At 37.7% G+C, this 25,098-nt stretch overlaps 1 protein-coding gene across 1 annotated transcript; it reads right to left on the bottom strand.

The window, feature by feature from the left end:
- Positions 1 to 916: 916 nt before the first annotated feature.
- paplna (papilin a, proteoglycan-like sulfated glycoprotein) lies at positions 917 to 24,604 on the bottom strand. The gene is made up of 27 exons (XM_020921739.2): positions 24,206 to 24,604; positions 21,779 to 21,841; positions 20,867 to 20,970; positions 17,999 to 18,059; positions 17,759 to 17,861; positions 17,529 to 17,659; positions 15,474 to 15,597; positions 15,321 to 15,401; positions 14,939 to 15,111; positions 14,733 to 14,856; positions 14,068 to 14,194; positions 13,144 to 13,348; positions 12,373 to 12,549; positions 11,768 to 11,918; positions 11,299 to 11,376; positions 9,943 to 10,135; positions 8,826 to 8,910; positions 8,001 to 8,127; positions 7,121 to 7,589; positions 5,647 to 5,805; positions 4,590 to 4,717; positions 4,004 to 4,058; positions 3,784 to 3,930; positions 3,131 to 3,258; positions 2,568 to 2,676; positions 1,987 to 2,162; positions 917 to 1,470 (listed from the first exon to the last, which is right to left on the bottom strand). Exons 2-27 carry the CDS (start codon positions 21,833 to 21,835, stop codon positions 1,313 to 1,315), a joined length of 3,630 nt encoding a protein of 1,209 aa, XP_020777398.2. The 5' UTR covers positions 21,836 to 21,841; positions 24,206 to 24,604; the 3' UTR covers positions 917 to 1,312.
- Positions 24,605 to 25,098: the final 494 nt, after the last annotated feature.

Here is a 25,098-nt window from a genome sequence, read left to right as displayed (position 1 = left end):
ATGCCTTAATCATTTAACCAAAAAGTATGTTGAATTTGTTAAAATATCTGCGTGGGCACATTTAGCTGTTGGTTGCTGCCATCTTGTGGACAATGGTGGTATTACGAGAAATTGTGACATAGGCTACTGTTCACTTAACTTTTTTTTTTTTTTTAACTCTCCGTATAATGAACAATTATGCAACAGTAATTTCACTCAGTGAATAATTTTGTAAAAAAAAAAAAAAAAAAAACACTGCAGTGTGCTGACATAACCACCACGAAACACATTTCAGCTCTAACTGTCAATTATGGGTTTCTCTCAGGCCTAGAATCACATGACAAAAATAAATGTTTGTGCTTTGTCAGATAAACAGGAAACCTCTCTTTATAATGTCTCTCCTGCTATTGCAGAAAACCAGACAATTTTTCACACTTGAGGTAAATCTGTTATAAAGGGAAAGACCATGCACAGCTGGAGAGAGTATAAAAAGACTTAAATATACAACAATATAACACAGACACTGCAATATAAGGTCCTATACTAAGAGAAAGAGGAACAGCTGGTAAGATTTAGAAAACTGGATAAAATGAACAGCAAAAATAAAACAATAAAACATCCTTTAAACTGCAGAGTAGTACATATTTCACTGTAAATGAGCCAAACAGTTGCATAGAAAACACTGCATACAAATTCTACAACCTTTTTTTTTACAACTCAAAGCTTAAAGATGCATCTTTTTGGAGGGTCCACTACCTACTTGTCTCCATGGAGACATTGTTAAACTTAATTTTTTAAAGCTGCTCAAAGTAAGAAAGAATGTTAAAAAATTCTTAAAAACTCTTAAAATATAAGTTTAATGAAAATTATTATTTTTGTTGTTATAACTAGAAATAACCTTAACCTAACAAATATAATTCAGAGTCACAATACGCCATTAAATCAAAATAAAGTATTTAATATCACATATATTACAAGATAACAATGAGTTTTATCAAGAAACATACTAAACACGACCGTACAGTAGTAACATAATAACTTTCTCTAAAAACAGAGAACATGAAACAATATCCAGTGAAATAAACCTTTCTGCATCACATTCATCTGCCTTTAATAACACTATGAGGTCAGTAAGTGGAAATGTACCTTATTTCCAGTATCAGTGTTAAGCCTAGCAGTGAATGAACAACTAAAGTTACATTCATAGATTGTTTGAAGAAGAAGTCTTGAGTCCTTTTGACGCACTTTATAAAAGTTTTTAAGAGTCTCCAAGTGGCTCAAACATTCTTTTCTCGTTCCTTTTCTGTGCTGTAGTTTTGACCTGACCTCGTGTCTAGCCAAAGCGTTTAAATCTCTCGTTCCTCAGATGTTTGGTGCAGCTGGCGCAGCAGAAACTGGAGAAGTAGAGGTTGGAGCAGAGTCTGGCATAAACAATCAGCTGACAGTTAGCAAGCTCCGGCTGGTCCACACAATCCACAGGAACATCATTATCTGAGAAAGAGGAGATGTGGTACAGTGAATGATAGCAACAGAGTCATAAATATTGGTTAAAAATGGCAGAAACTTCACTAGAATCATTTGGATAATTTCAGCCCTAGAATCACCAGTGTTGACGGAACTAAAGGTAAAAGGTAGCTCTTAACTTTAAAACCACCACTTCATGACATCACTAGCTTTGGAGATGCAGATGTAGTTACTCAAACATGTGTGAATGAAACAAACAAAACCCCGGGTATGTTTTTGATGAGGAAATAAAATAGAAAGATACATTTAATGCCATATTGTGGAATATTCAAATCAAAGAAATAACTTCTCCATGCAGATGAGAAATTTTAGTTTGACAGAAATAAAATAATAGAATAAATGTCTAAAACATGTAAATATTTTTAAAATTGTGACCATATCCAAATTAGAATTGTTAATGGTAAAATCAAGATTCGATTTGAACAGGTTTATGAAATGTTTTAGTCCTGCATATATTTCAGTATACAGTCCCTCGTCCCTCACCTTGTGTTGTCTCCTTGATGACTCTGACCTCAGCGGTGGCGCTCACAGAGTAGATCCCGGTGAAAGCGTTACAGGTGTAGGTGCCTTCGTCTGAGGGCTTCACCTTGTTTATGACCAAGCTCCCATCAGATGAGACCAGAAGCCTAAAACCATCTGGTCTCACAGGGACACCATTTCTACAAAAACAAAACAAACAAAAAAAAACATTATAATTAGAAGCAGCCGAAACTAAATACATTTTCACAATGCAGCACTTGCATGTGTCCATAGAGATGTCATAGTTTTGTCTGGAAGATTATTCAATTATAGCAGGTGATTTTATGGGTAAAATGTGCTTATTGTGAGTGGGCTTGCCCCTGCACCATCTACTTGTTTCGAAGGAGACGAATAAAAGATCAAAACAAGCAGGTTTTTAACTACCTCCAAATGAATTATGAAAATTTTTAAAGATTTACATATTAACCAAATGCACAGTAATTATCCTGGGAGATCCATTCATCGAGCCTTTTGGTGGATTTGTAAAATAAACAACTGAGTGAGTAACTTATTTGTATAAAGACACTTAAATGAATTGTTAGTACCTGGACCAGCGTATACTGACGTTGTCTCCAGACACCACACAAGGCAGAAGAGCTGTGCTGCCTTCAGACACTTCAATGTTGTTGGGAGCAGTGGTGATCCTTAAATCAGCTATGAAGGAGAAAGGCAATTTGAGTGGCTATACTGACCTCTAGTGGTGACATGTAAAAACATCACAGGACAAATTACTCCTACATACAGTATGAAAGGGTCCTGTGACTGGAATTTTAGCTATTCAAGCCATATCAAGTGTTTTCCAATTGAGAGAAGAACTCAGCCTAAATATGCAGGGTTTAAACATGTCTGAATGAAATTAAACACAACTATAGGCCCTCTAAGGAAGCAACAACAAGGAACACACAATTAAATGCAATTAGAGACATTGTTGGATGAGGAAAATGTGGAAACAGCTGCCAGTGACTAACCCATGCTGCTGCCATTTCTCAGAAGGGACTAAGTGTGCGGGGCTAGTAGTTCATCCATTCATTATGAAACATGTTCTTCACTCACAGTTCTAAGTTGGTTAAAGGACCTTAATTTAAACAGGAAATGAAATGAGTGGCACCTTGCACTCTGAGCTGTATCTGCCTCTGCTCCAGCTGCTGGGGACTGGACACGGTGCAGGTGTACAGGCCAGAGTCCTCAGATCTCAGGGGACCCACAATCAGAGTCCCATCGGACACATGAGTAAACCTGGAAAATCAAACAACTGCTGTAAGATTACTGTTGTTTTATCTTTGTCAGTGTTTCCCATTAATAAATTCAGAGGAGCCAAGTGACCCTACACCCTACTTCCAGTTGGTCCGTACATATTCTAAAACTAAGCTTTAAGGGTGCACTGTATAAAGTTTAACCAAACCAGATCAAGTTACAGATCAGACCTGTGGAGCGGAAACCCTTCTCACAGTCAGAATGTCTGTTTTTCTAGGTATTTTTGAGCTATAAAACCACCTGTAATTGAATAAACGTAAGGTAGATCTGCTTAATGTCATACCAAGCAGAGCAATGACATTTCCATAGAAACAAGATGGTTCCGGACCCACTACTGAAAAGTTATACAATACACTTTTCGTGCATTTAAGTTTGACTTCTAAAATAGTAATATGAAGTAATATTCATGTGGAAAAAACATACAATTACAAAATAGTGCTGGATCTTAGTTTTGTGTTATAATATGAATATGAACTATATAAATCTGATATAGTTTTATGAAATGACCTTGAGTCCATGAGGGAGTGTCCATCCTTGGTCCACTGAATATTGACCGATTGAAGCGCAGAAGGAGGCAGCACAGTGCAGGTCAGGCGAGCAGTTTGTCCCTCTCTCAGGTCCAGCAGAGACAGACCACTCTGATCAATGCTAAATCTATAAGAAGAGACATGTGTAAGTGCTACAAACAGAGATCTGTGTTTGTGTGATGTGGAAAAATGTGTCTTACTTTGGGGAGGGACTGTCGCTGGGGAGTGAGCTGGGGTCTAGAGGAACGTTTCCCTCTAAAAAAAAAAAAAAAAAAAGAAAGAAAAAAGGACCAATTCATATAAATAGCATCATATAAAACACTGAAACTTGCACAAAAAGGGTCCCAAATATGGATATGAGGTGGAAGGCTTTGCAGCTGATGTCATCAACATTCCCTGGGAGTGTGAAGCTAACTGTGGGCACTGCTCTGTCTGAAGCTCTGTTACTCAGGATAGAGTTTAATCTGAGCTTTATTTTAACTGAATTTTAGCTGATTTTGTTAACCTACAAAAGCTGAGATGGTGAGATGATCGTTCGTATTGGTCACAGGCTCTTGAAAGGTGTTGTTTGAATCCAGTCTGAAGTTTTTCTGAACTTTTCAGATCACAGTGCTTATGTGTGCATTGTGTCACCATGGTAACTCATGAATATTTTGCCAACAGAGATACACGTAGAACACCCTTGTCACTACTAAACTAGACTACATGATTATTTCATTGTGCATTTTTATATCTAAATGTTACACAGCTTTCAGAAAGTAAGAAAATGACTGAATGCCATGTTACCAGAGACAGACAGGTAAATGTAGCGGTGGTCTCTCTCTCGCTCTCTGGTGGCCACACACAGGTACCACCCTTTGTCTGACTTCATTAGAGGTCCAACCAGCAGGGAACCATTGGGCTGCTGGTGGTGTCTGTAAAGAGAAAGGGTTAGTAATCAGTGTGGGCAGGGAGGGACTTGGCACAAAATTGGTGTTATTATACCAATTATATTTGAGTCCTTAAGTACATTTTACAGTGGATATTCTTTACTTTTACTTTGCTAAATTTGAGAGCAGATACTTTCTACTCCACTACATATTTAACTGTACTGAAAGGGAAAAGTATTTGTTATTACAGTTTGAGACCTGCTGAAAAGGCTAAAGGGTTTATTTTTAACACGTTTGACTTAGACAAATTGTATTGATCCAAGAGGGAAATTATTCATAGCTCACACATCAACAATATTTTATGCCTGTTTGTAGCACAAAAATACACCAATAAAAACAGCTAGGAAAAAAACTATTGATTCAGTTGTTTCACAAAATTCAGCACAAATCTTTATCAAAATAGTTGCATCTGAAGCCTTATAAGACCTCAAAATCTACGTAAAACACTTTTACTTCTTACTCTTCAAGTACATTTTTACTTTTTACTTTAATACTTTTATTTATGTAGATTTTTTCATGTGATACTTTTACTTGATTTTTTTTTTTGCTCTAGTATCTGTATTTTTACTTAAGTAAAAAATTTATACTTTTTCTATCACTGGGCATAAGTCATTTTGTGATGTAATCTTTGCATTGAACCAGAGCATAGGAGCTACAGTTCTGTGTAATCTGCAGTCGTCCAGGTTGGTTCCAATCTTAAATTATGTCAACTGGACAAAGCAATTAACCACTCTTAGATAGAGGTGAGCACAATTACCTTATACCTTTTATGATGTATACATATTTTGGTTATTGCCATAATTAAACTTCAAAATATAATGTTTATTTCTCTTACCACATTGCTGTACACATACTGAATCTGAGTCTACTACAGTACATGATAGAAAGTGCTTTATTGCAAACCACGGACTAACCTGTGGGTGGACAGTGGGAGGCCGTCTCTCCTCCACTCCACAGAAACAGTGGACGAGGGCAGAGGGCTGACTCTACAGGGCAGGACCACCCTCTGCCCCACCAGAGCCTCCACTGTGTCTGGGTCAGACTTATCAATGCTCACTCCGCCAAGGATCAAACTGTGAAATGAGGCCAAATAAAAGAAATGAAGGAAAAGGGGCATTTGAGGAATGAAGAAATATGGCAAAATGAAATGTGCTTTATGCTGTACTGTTAGGACCCCATCAGTGCAAGCAGTAAGTTGACCCACAACCAGGTTTAGACAAGGAAAGGGTTTTGCAACATGAGCAATAAATATAATATCACCAAAATAACCCAGCTTTGAACAGAAAATTACACCAATCAGACCAACAATTATCACTATCTCCCCCTTATGTGCATCATTGGTTCACTAGTTTTTTTGGACCACGAAAGAGATCTTTAACATGTGTTATTACTTTGATCCTTACCCATTTTCTTTATTTCAAATCAAATTCTTGGGTAAATAAGACAGTGTAAAGACACATACATTTTTTTTGTGGTTTTATGCGTGATAGGTGACTCCCACATGCCCAAGAAAAGAATCAACACCAAAATTCCCAGTCTACAAAATGGCAAACAAAAGCTAAATGCGAAAAACAGTAACAGACAAACAAGGACAGAGACATTAAGCATCACAGCACAACCTTTATTAGTTCACAGACAACAGTGAGGTAAAAAGTGGGTGACAAAAGCAGACAACCAAATGCACATTGACAAATAGACAGTGAATGAAAACTCCCAGATATGTGATACTTATAGAGTCCATTTGTGAGAGGGGCTGTTGTGAGGTGAAAAGTCCAAAATCAACACTAAAAAGGGTGCAAGCCAAGTATGAAAGCGTGATTTTTGAAGCAACCAACAAAAAGAGTGATTTGACAAAGCAAGATTACACAAGCAATAGTTCTGCACAATAAACATTTAAATGTATGTATTATCCAGTAGGTTGCTATTGTGATGCTTTCCTGGTCTTATTTTTTCTTCAGTATTTTAATTTCAAGTTTGCCAATCAATAGTTTGAGTGTTATTGTGCAGCCCTATCAAGCAACACACAAATCATATACAAAACAGCAATACACAAAACATGTAGCAATGACTTCACTTTTACAAACACTGTATATTTAGACTTTAGTTTTACTTTCAAATTCACCATTTTTGTAATGTTTTTTGGAACATTTCAAGTGAGTGATGAGGTTTTGGTTTCAAGCCAGTTCAAATGTGACAATCAGATATCTTAGTTTGAAAAATATCGTCACAATAGTCAAACATTTCTTGTGGCAAAAAGCACCTGACTGCTAACTCTTACTGTATAAATATTAAGGCGTTTTGGTGAATATTTGGTCACATTCACTGCTTTCCTTCATGTAGAACAGATTTGACTCCTTTCATTTATTTCCCATGATATTCTGCTCTTACCTGGCAGCAGGGCCGGTGTGTGCGGCAGCTTCAGGCGTGTGGCGTGCCGTCATGGAGAGACGGGCTCTGTGGGCATGAGTGGCGGCATTTGTCCCGTACCTACCCCCAGGGGAAGAACCATTCTGTACTGTGAACACTCTGCCCATGCTGCGATCCCTTGCACCTGCCCCTGTACCTCCAGAACTGCCCCTGCCAGAGCCCGATCCTGAAGCGGGGCGTGTGGGTGTGGAGGTGCCTCTAGAGGGCGTTTCTCTTGGGCTAGTAGCTGGGGCAGGGCCCTGTTGGCTGGGGGCAGGAAGTGGACACGCTCTCTGGCATTCAGCCCGAGTCATGAAGTTGTTGCTGTTTCCGTGGCAGCTTCCGAACCAGAAGTGTTGGCATTTAGAGGTGAGGACATCGTAGTGGTAACGTGGTGTCCAGCTCGAGCAGGACCCGGCCGCACGGGGCAAGGAGCAGATGGAGCGCTCAACTGAAACAGGAAGTTAAATTAGTTAGACTGTTGTGAGTTTGGGTCCAGCATTCACTCTGGCAGTTTTCTGAATATCTGTCCCCTCTCTTTACCCCATTTTTTGCTCTGATGTTTTATCATTAAAGCCTCAGGATTAATACAGTATTTGTATCTATTTATATGCATAAAAAATCTTGAACAAATAACATAAAACCTCAAAGAGCAGTTGTTTGCTTCACTGGTGGACACAGCTGATGGCATGTGACATTATTTGAAAATGTAAGATGTTTTTTTTCTACATTTACTTTTTTAAAATTTACATTATCTACAAAAGAACTATAAGAAAATACTACAATTTTGTAAGTAAAAAAGTAAAGCAGACTGTAGAAAAACAAAGCCATTTCTGTATGTTGTATGATGGAGGGAACATACTGTTGCTGGGTGGGTCGGGACATCCCTCTCCATTGGGTCCAGCTGCGATTGAAGTGCGGTCAAAGCAGCACCCGTAGGTGGTCAGTCGGCACTGTCTGGCATTTTCAGTCGGGAGAGTGGGTGCAGCCTGGTGAGATGAGACAGCATTCAATAACATGCTACAAATAGTACAACAGTGGTGACAAAAGGGGCCATATTAAAATATTATTAAACTATTTTCTGATCTATGTTATAATGTTGTTTCCTCATCAAAAACATACTTGGAGTTGTGTTTATTTCATTCACACATGTTTAACTCAAAAACACTGCATATTTAGGCTGTGTTCTTCTCAAACAGAAGACACTTTGTTTCACCTTGTGATGCCATGTGCTCCACTGTGTTTTTAAACACACACCCAAACCCATACACCTTCACTAGAATCATTTAGATAATTTCAGCTCTGAAATTTCCAATCTCTACTAAATAAAAGGTAAGAAACAGCTGTTAACTTGAAAACGACCGCTTCATGAGATCACCAGGTGGAACAGAGCATTTTGAGCTAAGAGTAGGAGTAGAGCTGACCACTGTACATATGTGCCATGTGCCAGTCATATAGTAAACAGCTAAAACTGCCAATTATTGTCCAAATTGGGAGCTACGGTAAAATATCCAAAGACACCATGTTCTGAGGCAGACCAAACACTGTTTTAGTTTAAAATAGTATGCTCGTATGTTTTGGTTTGTAATGTGCAGATGACTCCCACACATGTTCTTGTACCAGGTCTGTCTGGTTCTGGACATTTCCTGTGGCTTTGTAATGGCTGAGTTTTGTGTGTTTTTCTTACAGTGGGCGCTGGGGCCACATGCTCCGAGCAGCCTTCTCTGTTTGGGCCCAAAGCTGTCGTCACTCCATCCTGGCAGCATCCATAACTGCAAAAAAGACAGAGAACAGTTTGTACAAAAACATAGGAAAACACTGAAAACACTAATTTTATTTATTTAAATTTAAATGTGAGTATTTTTATGATGAGAGCTTCCAAGTTCTCATCTAAAGCTGATTATGAGTTACTGCTGGTGATGAATGGAGTACTTCCAGTGTTTCTGGAGTCATTTTATGTATCCAAATTAATCTTCTAAATTAAGGATCTTTTTCTTGTACAGACATGTTGAGTTTGCCTAAAACCAAATGTGAGTGGCATAAATTTGCTTAATCCTCAAATAAGCATAATATTATTTAAAAAAAAAAAAAAAAAAAAAAAAAAAAAAAGTAGTGGTCCAAGAGATAATTATTTGGGGAAACTACAGTACTACAGTACTACTCAAATAAGAGCAACTGTAAAGCAAACTGTCGGGAGGTACCATTTGATTTATAATTTGAAGCTAATGTAATCAGAAGGGATCAAACACTATCTGTTGTTTTCAAAGGATAGACCACAATAATGAAAAACCAAACCATATCTGAAGGAGCAGTACAAGAAACAAATATGTTCAAATCATTAAAAATTGTCAGCAGGAAGCATTTGCCAATTGTGGACTTTTGTTCTTTAATTAATTTGTTAATATTGCTGTTAAGAAACATGTAGAAATCAAATATTTGAATTAAAATTTTCATTTGTTATTAGATTGTTGTGAATTTGTCTATACTGTATATAACTCTGGAAGCTTTCCGAATGTCTCTCCCCTCTCTACCCCATTTTCCAGTGTGATGTCCTGTCATAAAAAACATAAAATATATTGGGAAAGAAAATAATTAAACTTCAAACCACAACTGTTTATTAAATGTTGCACTTGTTAACTCTTGTTGACATTGTTTGAAAATACAAGTTATTAACATTTCTTACATATACATAAGTACCAGTAGTCTCATATTTAAGAGACATATTTAAGAGTTCACTTGGTTGCAAATGTAATGCCAAAACAAAATCTCAAGAACAAAATCACAGTGCAAGTGCTGCTCCCTACCTCGTCTGGACACAGGACTCCTGGGGTGTAGTAGAGGTTTGGATCTGTGGACAGCCCAGTCCCTGTGGCCCGCCGGCAGAGGTACGACCATCAGGACAGCAGCCGTAACGTGACTGGCTGCAGTGAATGGCGGGGGCGGAGCTATGAGGATCATCCACTGTGTTGGTTGTATTTGTGAGGGCTGTACGCCGACCTACAGAAAACAAAGTATATGTTAGAGATTATATGCAATATTCTGACCAATTTACTCAATAGGTCTCAATTGGTATAAACTATACTCAAGCAGACTGTTCCATAGTAACAAAGGTATCAAAAAAGTCATGTGAAACAGCTTTTAAGGGTGGGCTTACACACAAATCGAAATTGAAACTAAATTAAGATGAACTAAACATGGACTAAACTGGGACTAAACCAGGGCCAAATCTAGTCTACTTCAGGATCAAATTGGGCTCAGAACAGGACTATTGTGACCAAAGTTCATATTCAGATTAGTTCTGGTATGACTTCTATCTGAAACCTTGCTTACTGTAATCTCCATGGTTACTGACACGTAATATCACTTTGAAAACTATACGCAAACTAAACTAACTTCCCAGAAACACTACTGTCAGTGCTGTATCACACCTCAGTGGCTCTAAAACATTTTAATCAGGCTGACAGCAACAGAGAACAAGGACAGAGGGGGGAGGACCCGCTCAGAGGGACAAAGTGACTGGGTTATATTGGGTTACATAACATATTGTCCCTCATTTCAAGTTGGCATAAAAAGTGTTGGTTGTTTTTGTAGTTTAACATTTTTCTTGTACAGTGTCTACAGGTCAACATCAAAGGTGCACTGGGTAACATTTCTGGTGGAGGGTCCATCACCTGCTTGTTTCCATGGATATGTCATTGCTCTGCCTGGAATGTTCCACAGTATGACATCAAACAGTTCTACCTTACATTTATTAAATTACTGATGCTTTTACAGCTCCGAAATACCTAGAAAAACAGATATTCCAATGTGGGCAGAGTTGCCTCTCCACAGATCTGACTTGTAACTTGGTCTGCTTTGGTGAAGATAAAAAGATTTAATACCATACTGTGAAACATTCCAGACAACGCAATAACATCTCCATGAAGAAAAGCCATGCACTAACTATGTATTCAGAAAAAAGGTGACCACATAGAAAAAGAAGGTAACTGGTTAAAAGAAAATATTCCAACTTTATAGGCAACAATACATGTAACTTTGTTGTATTACTTGGTTGTACAATGATAAGTAACTCATAATACATAAGCCATACATAATACATACTACATAATACTACTAATAATACTACTACAATACATAATAAGTCACATAAGTTGACCCACCTGTTGATTCTGGGACATAGGGCTGGAAGCTTGTCTGTGTGCTGTCGTGTCCACGTGGGTCCTGAATACTGGGGACACCTATGAGAACAATATTAGATATTATTAGATCTTTGAAAAAGCTACAGATTTAGGCCTCCTCTCATTTCTCTTTCCTCGCTTCCCGCTCCTTAGGTTCCTCTCCTCTATCCTCCACTTGTCAACTGTCAATCAAATGTATCACATTAAGTGCTGTCCCAAAGAAAATGGAATGAACAAGTAAACTTGAGATAGGCTTCAGGAGAGAGACATCAGATAAAATAATCAAACTTTACTGGTTTCAGTGAGGAGTTTATATTCTCTCTCCTCAATACGTCTCATCTGTAGGTGAGATTTTCTCACACATTTCCTGCAGAATCGAGGAGGGTAATCAAGGAGAAGGAAGTGAGGAAAAAGTAATGAGATGAGGCAAGAGGGAACTATCAGCTGTTACTCTGTGGACTGTAGCAGGGCTGGGTGTTACAGCGCTCCACGGTGGCGGGTTTGGGCTGTGCGCTGCACTGTCCCACAGGATACAGGTGTCTCTCCCGGTCCGAGCAGATCACCTGTCGCTCCCGGGATCCTGAACCACAACTCCTCGAGCACTGCATATAAAAACAGGAAACTAAATAATAATAACCAATAAAAATAAGTGAATTCTTCTGTTCATTACTATTACTTCTTGTTTGAAAATGGGTTTGTGTACAGCTTAAGACATTAGTAATTTTCCGAAGAAAACAGTTTATCTATCTCACAATCTCATAAGTGTTTGATATCCATTCAAATGTAAAGTAAATATTTTCAAAGCACACAAAAGGAGACAGCAAACTAAAATTACAGGGACAAGTTGGATAACAAGGACATTTACAAATGGACAAGTTATAAGAAACACATCTGACAGCACATCTTTCTAAATACTAAAGAAAATGCTATTCAAAAACAGACATTTTGCTCCGGTCTTATGTTCTATATAAAAATACAATGCTCATTCAAATACAGTGATAAAACCTTAGCTTATATCTACTCCTAAGCATTTGTTCATGTTTTGAATTATCTCACCAGTGTCCATGCTCCGACATGCCAGCTGACCTCCCGGGCACAGGGGGCAGCAGAACACGCTCTGATGGAGGGTGGTCTCAGCAGCGTGGCACAGGCCGTCTCCTCCAGTCTCATGCCCCCAGACCCAATACACGTCACTTCACGAGTCTGCTCTCCAGACCCACAGGTGGCAGAGCACTGGAGAAACAATAAGATTAGAATCAAATCTATTGTGTGTAAAGGGACTGTAATGGAGGGAGAGCATGTTTATTGGTTTAATGGGCTAAATACCAGTAGGCCAAATAATCAATGCAGGAGTTCAACCTCACATACTATTCTAGTACAAGTACAACCATGAACTGTGTATATATAAATGGACTTACTAAGCCACAAGCTGAAATGCTTCAAATAGGAAGTGAGCATGGGAGCACTTCTTGCTCCATCGACTCCAGTTCCAGTTCACTTTGAATTGAAAAACCGTCGCCACTCTCACTGTAACTGCTGTTGTCAGGCTCCTCATTTTGGTCTTGTTGTGTTGCTTGTATTAACCCACTCTACATGATTCTGGTGGTTTTATTTTGCTATTTTGTCTGTAAATAAATTCCTATATCTGATATGGAATTTGTCTCCAAATTTGAGTTTGAGTATGAAGTTTTGCACATATGCAACTGAGCAATAAGAAGAAAGACTATAAATTAATAATTGTAGAACTATTTTTTTTACTATGTTTAAAATTCTAAAATAAGCAGAAAATGAATTCATTTTACATAAGTAGCGTTTTTGTCCACTCACCGGACTCCACCTGCTTGCGCGGTAGCTGGCACACTGCTGCATGTTGCAGGTTTGCAATGTAGGAGGCGCCTCTGAGTAAGCAGCACACACAGCGTCCTCTACCACACGGGGCCCTGATGCATCTTGGGTAATGCACTGCACGGTCCGCACCTGAGACCCACCTCCACAAGTGACCGAGCAGGTGTTCCACTCACCTGTCTTCCAGCTGATGAATCAGAGATATAGGAATTTAGGATTCAGGAAAAATAAGCAAGATTATCATAATTATTGATAACATTAAAAGTGCATTATCAGTTTTCTGGTTTTCTTCATGGAGATGTCATACATCTGTGCAGAGGTGACCCCACTCACAGTAAGAATGCATGTTTGCTTTTTTTTGTTTGTTTGTCTTGTTTTTTGTTTTGTTTTTTAAGGCATTTGCCTGTAGTTGAGTAAATGCAAAATAGATACATTTAATGCCATAAGCAAATGATAAACATTTGGCTACCTAAAACTAACTAAATAATAATATAAACAGATAATGTACTACATAATTTCACAAGGAAAGCTATTAAAGCCACTAAAACTAGTTAGTAGCGAAGTTAATGGCACATTGATTAAAAGTTATATTATTTTTGCTAATATGACATTGATTAGGTAAAAAAAAAAAACACAAACACAGACTAAAAGACAGATTACCTTTTAAACCGATTTAAATAAGGCTTCTACTATTGTTAGACATGTGTCTACTCTAGAACTAGATTTGACTACACAGTTACCTGAACACAAGTGTTCTGCTCTTTTTTGCCCACAACTTTGGTGGATAGAGGTAGGCCATCCTTTTTAAAACAGTCAGTACACAACGGTTCATTCAAAACCTGCATATTTATAAAAACATTGTCTCGCTACTATCTTTTAACCAAAACTTGTAATATTTTTTCCTACCTATGGACTTGTGGGCACTCCTGGGGGTTGCAGGTTCTATTGCTCTGTGGCCGAGTCAAAGAGGCACAAAGGTAGTCAGGGTACACCTCTTGATCAATGGTGCAGAACACTGAACGGGTCTGGTAACCTGGTAAACATACATAAAATACAGCATAAGAAAAATAACTAATACTAGTACTGGTTAAATATGATATTAAAGGTCTTATATTACACAAAATAGACTCTTGTGAGGTTTAAGCCATGTTATAATGCTGCTACTTGCTCAAAAAATACCTAGAGTTATGTTTAGTTTCATTCACATGTTTGAGTAATCCTTTATTATTAGTCTTTCTACATCTTTTAAGTTAAAAATGCTGTATACCTTCTACCTTTAATTCAGTAGAGATTGGCAATTGGGGCTGAATTCATCCTAATGATTCTAGTGAAGGTATATGGAGTTTATAAACAAAGTGGAGCACTTCCTGTATCATCACATGACATCACAAGGTGCAACAGAGTGTTTTTTTGTGTGACAGAAGAACTCAGCCTAAATGTGTAGGGTTTGTGTGTTAAACATGTGTGAATGAAACAAAATACAACTCTAGTTATGTTTTATGATGAGGAAACAACAACATAAATAAATAATAAAGAAAATAGAGTAATATGAGCCTTTTAAATGATCAGACCTGATCCACAGTCTTTGCTGCAGGTCGACCAGGACCCAAAACTCCAATAGTATCCCTGAGTGGAGCGTCCAATGGGAAGGTAAAACTCATAGTCGACTCCTTGGTTTGGCTCTTGGCTAATCAACTAAAACAAAAAACACACATTATAAACACATGTACATAAATAATAAACAAGCAAAAAGTAGCATAAATCTTTAAGTACTTACCTCAACCACAAGAGGCTCTGTGGTGGGACCACGACCAATAATAGTTTCTGGCACGTTGTCACCCTCTGCGCCTCTCTGGTAGTACAGGACGGTCCCAGCAATGGGCGTGGCTCTGGAGAACTCAATTACCCAGTGTCCATTGAGGTAGTATTCACCCCTCAGGTTCTTGATAGCTGAAGAGAGAATTATTGGCAGATATTTGGTATTACTTAATATAGTAAGTATAAAATCTATATTACATGAGCATTTAGTCAAACTTGGGACTTTAAAGGTGCAGTACGATTATGCCATTTTTGTTTTCATCTATTAACATATGAATGTGAATGAATTTATTATTTAGTACAAGTGCATAAATAAATAAATAAATACTAGAAATACTAACCCAGGTAGTTACGAGTGGCCACTGATTCTCTGATGCTGATGGTGGTTGCGCCAACGGGAATAATGAACATCTGGTTGTAGCCTGTAAAAATATATATATATAATCATAAATTTAAATGATTTATAAAATTTAAATTTAAATTTAAATTTGTACCATTTGGCAGGTCCCGTGTGGAGAAGGTGCTTTTGACTTGGCGACAGGTTTGGCCGTTGCCCCCACACTGCAGACAGGGGTCCTCCTGCTGAGAGGACTCCAGCATATTGTCACAACCAAGACGCTGAAACGAGAACCATCCAATAGTGTGGTCAGAAATGATAAATTATACTGAATAATATAACAAAAGCAAGGCTAATGATCTCTTAGTTTAGAATTTTGCCAAAAGAACCATTATTTTCCCCAGAATTAAAAAAAAAAGACAGGCCAAAACAAAATGAGGAAAGATAAAAATGTCCAGTCATGCAATTTCATAATATAATGAGAGCCAAACCAAAAGAGATTAAATTTGATGTTACAAAAACCAAAAGTGACTGGGAACTTCACCAACTACAAAACCAGGAAAGTAAATATTGGATCACAGACAGAGGTCTTTAAATCAGCTCTGAGCAGCAGCTGTGAGCACAACAGGAAAAAGTCCACATAGTTCGCATTATCAGCACATGGAATCATAATGAAACGAGAAGAGCTTCTGATATTAACAAATCATTATGAGATTGTATTGCACTATTCAAGTTAGACTTGCACTGAACATTTTCATACAGCTTAGTCTCTATCCGGTCCAAGGCCAAACATATAGACTCAACAACTATGTGAGGGTTTAAAGGGACACCTCATATGAATTCAGTTATTTCACACTAAGAAGTCTGATAAGTTTATAATAACAGGAGATGTCAATATTGCAGTAAAAATACTTTTCAAGAAAAAGTTGGCCAATTTAGCAGGAAGCCAGAGGGCAAAGGAAAGGGCTCTGAGGGCCACATAGTTTGAGCACCTCTGTTCCAGGTACAACAACAATAACATCACCATGGACACCACTGGGTGATGAATGTCCTGTCAGAAAAGTTACATAGTGCAACTTTGATAACTATTTCCCACATTTATTAAAGGTGCACTGTGTAAGTTTTCTGGTAGGGGCCTGACACCCACTTGTCTCCATGGAGATGTTATTGTGTAGCAATATATTCCACTGTCGCTGTCATGGCATTTAACTTGCATTTATTCAGTTAAAGGTGAGAAACATGCCAGGCTTGCCTCTCCACAGATCTGACCTGTCACTTGGCATGGTGGCACCACATGCTAAGTTTAATGGCATATTGTGGAACATTCTAGGCAAAGAAATAGCATCTCTAGCAGGATGTGGGTCTGCAGTCAGAAAAGTTACATAGTGTACCTTTAATTTTACTTTATAATTTTTTTCTAAATCACTGAAAATATTATTCTAAAATGCACAAACTACATGATGCTACTCTACAGTCTATGTGTGTCCTATAAGATTTTAAGAGGTGTCTTGCTTAAAGGATTCACTCATTTTTCAACATGCACTTATCCAATTTACACTGCTCCTGTTTCCCTCCGGAGGCTCACAAACACAGCGTGACATCTGAGTTATTAGACAATAAAAGTGTGTAAAAACAGGGGGGTATTTCTGCAGGGAGGTACAGAGGGCAAGTTCAGACTGACAATTCATAGAGAGATTTAAGGCCTTAACATATACTATAGGAGACGGGTGCCTATTAAAATGGTTTATTTGCATATTTGAGCATTGCAATGGAAACAGGAGACAATAAACGCAAATTCCATATTTCATTTTTATGTTCAGTAATTGCTTGAGGTCTTATATTCTTGTCTTAAAGGAACAGTATGTAACAACTAGAATGCCATAACTGCAAATATATCAATATGCTACAGAAAGCATCTTGAAAAGAATTTATAGCTGAGTTAGAAATTCATCTTTGTTCTATAACCACATGCAATCAGATGACAAGGACAACATAATAGCAATGGGCTAAGAAAAAATATTCAAAATGTGTGAATATTAATAAAGGGATGGCATCTATGAAGTATCTTTAACCTTGAAATAAGTATGTGTTTTCTCATGAGAGAGCGGCTTATTAGGTAGGATGTTAGGACAGTCAACATACCAACAGGTAAAACAAGGGTCACTAGGAGAAAAAAGTTGCTGCTTTAATGTATGTTTGAATATGGTTGTACCTTGCAAACTCCGCCCACACATATGTCGTTGCGTCCAGGGTGGCAGGGTGTCCCATCCACCACTGCACTGCGATGGCGGTAATAAAAGTTCTCTCCTCGAGGCATACAGTTTAGCTCACATGGGTTCTCAGCTGTCACAAACAAAAGCATCAATTATAAAGTCAGACAGAGTATTTATTATACCATATCATTGTCTTGTATTCATGTGTTATTATTATTCAGATTCAGACCTCCATAGTAAGGCAGCCACTTGTAACGTTTGCCCTGGAAGTCTGTGCCGTCAAACTGGGAGCACTGTTCTTCACGGAAATCCCTGGAGCCCTCGGGACAGTCCTGAGTCCATCAAAGAATGTAAAATGTCAGTTATTTTCATAGGAACAGTAGCCCCTGAAACACAAACTCTATGCAATTTTTACTAAAGCTGTTTCTCAGTATGTATTGTTGAATAATGAGAGAAAGCTTAAATTTACCTGAATGTTGCAAGAGCGATACGACTTCTCAGGTCCTACACAGTTGTGACCTCCATCAGTTCTGGATGTGAAAAAGAAGATATCTGGTTAACCTCCGGCTTAGTTCTTCCTGAAAACAAGAAACTAAAGCTGCTAGTCTGCTGCACTGTGACCATAGACTGCATAAAGAAGTGGACTAAGGGAGTGCGACGTCACCCATAGCATTCGGATCCAGTCAAGCTCATGAAAATAGCGGTTATAGTGCCGAATTTGGAGCCAGGATCCATATTAGTAACAGGAATTTATTAACAAACATAATAGCGAAATAAAAACACCAGGGTCATGTTCATATAACATTTTAAAGCTAAAATGACAAGGTTCACTGCAGGAGTTACAGAGAGATGGGGTGACAATTTCTCAATTTTAAGTCAATTGGAGTCGAAGGAGCCGGAAGTGTGCCTGTGAACACTTCCTATTTGGAATGCAGCAGCTAGCAGGTTAGCGATTTCCATTTATATACACTTTATGACTGTGATGTATGCCTCAAATCAGAATCTGTAAAAGTTATGAATGAGAGAAATTTATGTTATTTTAGAAAATATTATTAGCATTTTTCAGATTACTGAAAGTCAGTTCACGTTTCTGTTAAACACACACTAAACACTAAAGACAGACAGTTTGCTTTGACAACCCAATAAAAAACACTATAACATTATATTGAGATAATCCATGCACTACTGGCCTACTAATCTCCCCACTTGAAAGTATAGACAGACACGGGTCTAAATTATTATCTATTATTGTAAAGATTATCCACAGCTGAGTGCTCCTTATATCTGTGGTGAGGAGTCTCTGCCCTCAAGGCCTAAATCTTACACAAACAACAGCTCATTCTGAAGTGAGACAGTGGATTTCTGTTCCACCGCCTTTCCTTCCAGTCATTCTGAAAACTCATGGTTAAGTCACCTCCCAAAGTACCTGCCCTTAAGCCCCAAAAACATAACAGGCTCTGAGACATGTCTGTACAGATGTGGACACCTCCAAGAACAAATCAATACAGCTAAATATGTAGGATAAATCTTAGGTCATAGTTTGGAGCTGAAATAATTTTAAAGTAAAATGGAAATTCCCTAAAATACATACAATTACACTGCAACTCCACATCAGTCTGATTATAGTAGTTAGAGGCGTGATTCAGACAAAATATAATAGTGTTTATTTAGTGAAAGATGCAAAAGGCAGGGCACTGTCGACTCAGCAAAGGGCCACCTGAAGAATGGTTCAAAACAAGTCTACAGTGGTATCAACATACAGTATTTATACAGCTACACATTATATCTACACTGGATCAAAATGTGAAGTGTCCCAATTATTAAATCGCAGAAAACTACTTGTTTAGGTAATAAAATTTCGTCTGTAAAAAACAAAATATTCTGCGTGATTTTATGAATTTTATGAAATCCATGGTAATCTTATATTAGCTTAGCAGTTCAAATTTCCAATGTTAATGCTTCCAGGCATGTTAAAAATGTGATTTGTGAACTGAATCCTGATTTGAACCTAATCGTCTTCGAAAAATGTTTAATTATATTATTCTCAAAAATCGTGCAACCCTTGTATTTCTATTTCTTATACGTTTTCTTGGTTAAAACTAGAATGAATTACAAATAGCAGCCTAAAAGGTCAGACCACATGATTTGAGATATCCCTGTAATTGAAGCAAAAATCAAAGGAGGCAGATGTTCTGACATGAAAAAGTTATTTCATTACATGCTTTGCCCAGTGGCTACATGTCCTATAGAGATAAATCACATGTGTTTGCATCAAATATTTGAACATATTATTATGGAACATTGACCACACATAACCCCGGATCTTATGTCAATCAAAAGCACAGGAAATCTCAACTCTACAAGGAAAATGTGTCATGACAGATGGTATAAATTGCATTACTGATGTAATGAAGCAACATATATATGGTTTCTGGTAAAATACATCTATTTCTTGGTTATGGTGAGTCATCTTCAGGCTGGTTTTCTCCCTTAAACATGGGACTTTTAAGCATGTAATGTTGTGAAATGGGTAACATGTAGGCCATTTTATCCAGTGAAGAAAGAATGTATTGCAAAGTCTCCAATCAATGTACTACAAACACTAAACTCAAATTTAAATCTACTTGAATTAAGAACTTTTTATCATGATGTGAGTATTTCACTTGATAAGTAAAATGATCTACCAATGAAACAAGACTTTTTCTTTTTGTACTTAAAATATGAAAATACATCTTGCTACACTTAAGATTAGAAAAACAACAACACTTTGCACTTAAAAGAAGAAACAAAATCTAATGTTACTTGAATTAGGAAATACACAATCTTGAATCTACTCAAATAAAGTAAGATGTTCTAAAAGTAATTTTAACTTACCTAGATACTGCTTTTTGCAGGGTGTGGAAGTTGAATATTTGTGCTGTGATGTATTAAAACTATTTGATGAGGCAACACCTGTTTTGAGTACAAATGTTACTCCAGAGGGCAGCTAAGGTTGAACCATTAGGAGAAAAGTACAAGGAGGTTTGGGCAGAGACTGAGTGTTGTAAATATTTGGACAAAAGGATGCTGTGGTTAGAGCTGCCAAAGGGAGGTCAAGAGTATGGAGGACAGATAGTGCAGGTGCTAAGGTTGGATGGGGTCATTTACTATGAAAACCCAAAACATCTATCTATCTATAATTAGAAAAACAAAATCCCTGATCTGCACTTAAAGTAATCTATTTTCAATTCCCCTTTCTCTTTCTCCCTTTCTTCTTAGAACTTAAAATGAGAACTCAAAAATGTTGATTTTGTTCAGTTTATTTTAGTAGTTCTTCTTAAAACAGAAAAGTCCAGACCTGTGTGTGATGCAGCGTCTGGTCCTCATGGTGACTCCACTGCCACAGCTCCGACTGCACTCTCCGAAAGGGCCCCAGGCATCCCACGAGTCTCCTCCAGGAGCCTGTGTATAGAATACAGGTTTAGAATACAGGCATCTCAATCAGTATGTGTTGTAAAGAACAAAGAGGGTATGGTTGATAAGATTTGGTTTAGTAATTTAGAATAGTGATTTCCAATCTTGGGATCCACATGGGGTCCCCAATGTATCCGATGGCAAAATAGGGGTGGTGAGGTAGGCAGGATGGCAACTAACTACAAGAATGGAAAAACACAGGAACAAAATATTGTAATTTTATGTTAATTATTACCAAATGTATACAAAGTTTAGGACAATTTAGGGACATAGCATGGCAAGTTGTAAAATTTTGTCAGACTTTGGACTGAACCAGAGATCTTCTAGTTCTGGGGTAATCGTTGCAAATAGGCAGTTTTGTTTCCGTCAGTCTACCCCTTGGCAGTTGATGACTAACAGTGAGTATGGAGTGAGTGAATAATGCAATGTACAGCCCTCTGGGTGCAAGAGTATCTAGTTTTGATATCAGTACAGTATCTAGTATCTGGGTTTTCATTTGTTTTGACAACCCTTCTTGGAGGCAGTATGATATTTTTGCATGTTTATGGTAGGTCTGTCATAATAAGAAATTTTGAAGTGTGATATGTTAGTAGTAGTAGTAGCAGTAGTAGTGCAAAGAAAATGTAAACACAAAATTAGACTTTGCTGCTCATTGTTTTTTGTATTTTCTTTTTATTGTTTTTATTTTTTATTTCTTATTTTTTATTATTTTCTAACACTGTGGCATTTAGAGGTTTTGTATTACTACTCTTGGAAATTTAAGTAAATTAAAAATAAATAAATAAATAAAATTCACCGAGTGCACCAGAGCCAGGAGCAGCTGTAGGGCGACCAAAGGCAGGAGCATCTTCATTGTTCCCTGGAAGAGAAAACACAGACACTCAGAGTTAGTCATTGTGACTAATGAGCACCAAGACATGAGGCAAGTTTTACAGAAACAAGTCAGGGCAGCCATAGAGAGGAAGCCATCATGGAGGTTTGACATGGACCACCATTCATCAGAGGGTCTCCAGAGTTCACTACGACACGCTTGACTTCTGGTCCCACTAAACAATACAATATTACACAACCAAATAATGGAGATGCTTTAAGAATTGGCTGGGAGACAATTATCTACGGTTAAATGCTTCCCCTAGTGAAGCCAAGTTCATAAATCTGTTGAATCCGAGGATGTAAAAGTGATTTAGGAGTAGATTTAAAAATGTGTAAGGATTGTAAAACAAAACATCATCGCTAGTGGTCTGTGGTTTGGTTCAGAGCCACCACAACCAGCTGCTACTGTGAAAAAGCAATGCAGGAAAAGGAAAGTGAGTAAAATGTTGCTTCAAAATACTATCACTCAAGTTGAAGTAATTATAATCAACAAATGAGCGGAGTACCATTAACAATATGGAAACTAAGGACATGGCAATTATGTGGTTAAGAGAGACGTCAACCATTTTTGTACCAAGATCAAACATGCCTATAATCATTTAAGCACTAATGTTTTTTTTTTGTTTGTTTGTTTTGTTTTCATTTTAAAATCAAAACCAAAACTAGATGCTCTGTGCAACATACAGTTTTACTCTGGGCAAGTTCTCCGCAGATCTAACCTGTAACTGTAGCCTTGTGTCATAATGTGCTAGTCTCCATGGAGATCGGTATATTTAATGCTATCTTGTGGAACATTACATGCAAAGACATAATATTGAATTGGAGAAAAGCATAGAGCAGCTTTAAAGTATACCATCTAATTTCGTCTCACTTGTCAGATGAAGTGGCTTTTTCCTGTGAAACACAACTCTACAAACTTTTGCATGTACAACACTAGTATTGTATTTAGTGTATTGTGGGTTCCTACATGCATAACTTTATCAGAATCAAATATACTGTCTAAAAGTGCATTTACATAATTGTATCTATTACACAGTCATATTTATTGTTATTTATTCAGAGGACAATATCAATATTTTAGTCAGTACAGTTTAAAGTGACATTTTTAGACCAACATACATTCTGGAGTTCAGATTAGATTTCTTACATGGAAGCTACAGAGAATAAATTGTCATAATATGAACTGAATATTACTGTGATATAGTAAACCATCAGTAAACCATAATATAGTCTTTAGTTTGGAGAAATCTAGAAGGTTGAATCAGTAAAGGACCTATTCCAGCAATGCAAACATTAACTCCAAAACGGAACAGCCAGAGGGAACAAAAACTGAAACTAAACTAACTTTTTATAACTTTTTAAAGGACCTATTCCAGCAATGCAAAAATTTACTCCAAAACAGAACAGCCAGAGGGAACAAAAACTGAAACTAAACTAACTTTTTATAGCCTCTTACTACATTTAAAGTTTAGCATGCACACCAGAAGAGTGCAAAATCATACCCACCTCTAATTACATTTGGGCCAAAAGTATAGACAAACAACTCTACCAATTTGAAGGCAATTTGGTTGGTCACTGAGTCATAGTAAACAACATAAACTGTAAAATTCCTGCATGGCGTTGAGTTGTACCTCACACCCTCATCATGGCACAGCCCAAGGCAATTACAGTCATTTAATTCAGTCCGATTAACAATTACAAGTCAGTCAGCAGAATACATGCACTGTCTTGTATGAACTGTCTGGTTCCATTCAAAATACTGATCCATGTGCTCCCTCAAGATATTAATTTGTCAAAATGTAGTGACAGGAAATCTTCACGATCCTCATATCTTGGAGAGAACAGGATTAAGATAATAGGCTTTTATTATTGGTAACTGATAATAGGCTTTTAATATGGTGAATGAACTTAATGAACTTAAACAGTTTTACTACTATTACATCATGAAAATGCTAAAACATCCATACTATAAAGGCGATTTCAGTCAAATCTAATAAGGATAAAAGGTAAACTGTGCAATTCCCAGATCTGTTGATAGTTTAATATATATGGGGCGGGGGAATGTCAGATGATCTTTCAGAAGATTTAGAAAGATCTTTGAATCTTTGAATCAACTCAGTACAAAATACAGTTGATCATGTAGCCTATTAGACTAGTAAACAAATCAAATACTTCCAATGTTTGAATGTTCTAACCTCACTCACAATATCAGCATGCCAGTAGCTTTAGGATATGCTTAACTTTTCATTAGCCTACCTCTGTCAGCAAGTTGCGTAAAATCTACACGTTTGACTAAAAAGTTACCCTAAAACATGAGTTTAATTGACTGCAGTAGAAACTGGTCACTTACTGTGTTGCAGTGGTTTGGGATGCGGTCTTGTAGCCGCTGTAGAGGCACTTCTCTCTCTCTCTCTCTCTGTGCGCGCAGTTGCGTTGTGTCCCGAGTTTGATCTGTCAGGTGAAATAACTCGCAGCCAAAGTTGAGCAGGATTTATACGCCACGGGTTTCTGAATGGACAATAGTTTTATCTGTGCCTCGCGTCCAAATGGAAAACAGCGCACGAGAGAGAAAGTTCCGAGTCCCGAGGGATACAGCCTCCTCTGTGCGTCACCACTGCGCTTTTAACCCGCGCGCACACGGTCCAATCACGACAACCCCCTCCTCGGGATCTGTTTACATGTAGTCTGTCATTTAACACAGTAAAAATAACAGTTAATGAGCGTGTTCGTTTGTTGTACGGTCGCCATATTTACCCTTGATGTCTTACTGGGGGAACTTTATTACCACTTCGCTCTGACCAACCTCGTTATTTTTGTGCACTCCCTCTCCGCGCGCGTAATGCCATTATAACCGTTCAAGAAGGGTAGCTTCCTTCAAAGCCTGGGGTCCGGTGAAAAGGCTGTAATTTAAACTGTAAATCAGTGCCAAATGTTCAGATTAAAAAAAAAATCCTGAAGATTATGAATGAACGGGGAATTATAACAGGGTCTCGACCAAAGCAGGAGCACTCACTGAGAAGCACCAATGATTAGTTTACTGTGATTTCTTCATATGACTCCGGTAAAGATGATTTAACACTTGCCCCGCAGTCAATGGTGAGTTGTAAACACAGCCATGGTATTAAATTGAAAAAAAAAAAAAGCCTAGAAACTTAACTCAAATCTCATTTTACATTTGCTTTTCTCAGTTAGTCTACTGGACAGTGTTTGTAGTAAGGTGCTGCTGGATTCCTAGGTAGACCA

This window comes from Boleophthalmus pectinirostris, unplaced genomic scaffold (assembly GCF_026225935.1).
Source record: "Boleophthalmus pectinirostris isolate CB_2022bp ecotype Guang Dong unplaced genomic scaffold, ASM2622593v1 HiC_scaffold_10, whole genome shotgun sequence".
In the NCBI taxonomy this organism is placed as follows: Eukaryota; Metazoa; Chordata; class Actinopteri; order Gobiiformes; family Gobiidae; genus Boleophthalmus; species Boleophthalmus pectinirostris.
This window is presented reverse-complemented; position numbering and strand designations above follow the sequence as displayed.

What these genes read in the sequence shown, in the direction of transcription:
- paplna (XM_020921739.2), bottom strand. Translation starts at nt 21,835, where the DNA reads ATGAAGATGCTCCTGCCTTTGGTCGCCCTACAGCTGCTCCTGGCTCTG. An exon ending in ATCGCTCTTGCAACATTCAG is followed by an intron (nt 17,862 to 17,998) that starts GTAAATTTAAGC and finishes TGATGGACTCAG; the next exon opens with GACTGTCCCGAGGGCTCCAG. An exon ending in GCGCAAGCAGGTGGAGTCCG is followed by an intron (nt 12,550 to 13,143) that starts GTGAGTGGACAA and finishes TTGTTTCTCCAG; the next exon opens with TGCTCTGCCACCTGTGGGTC.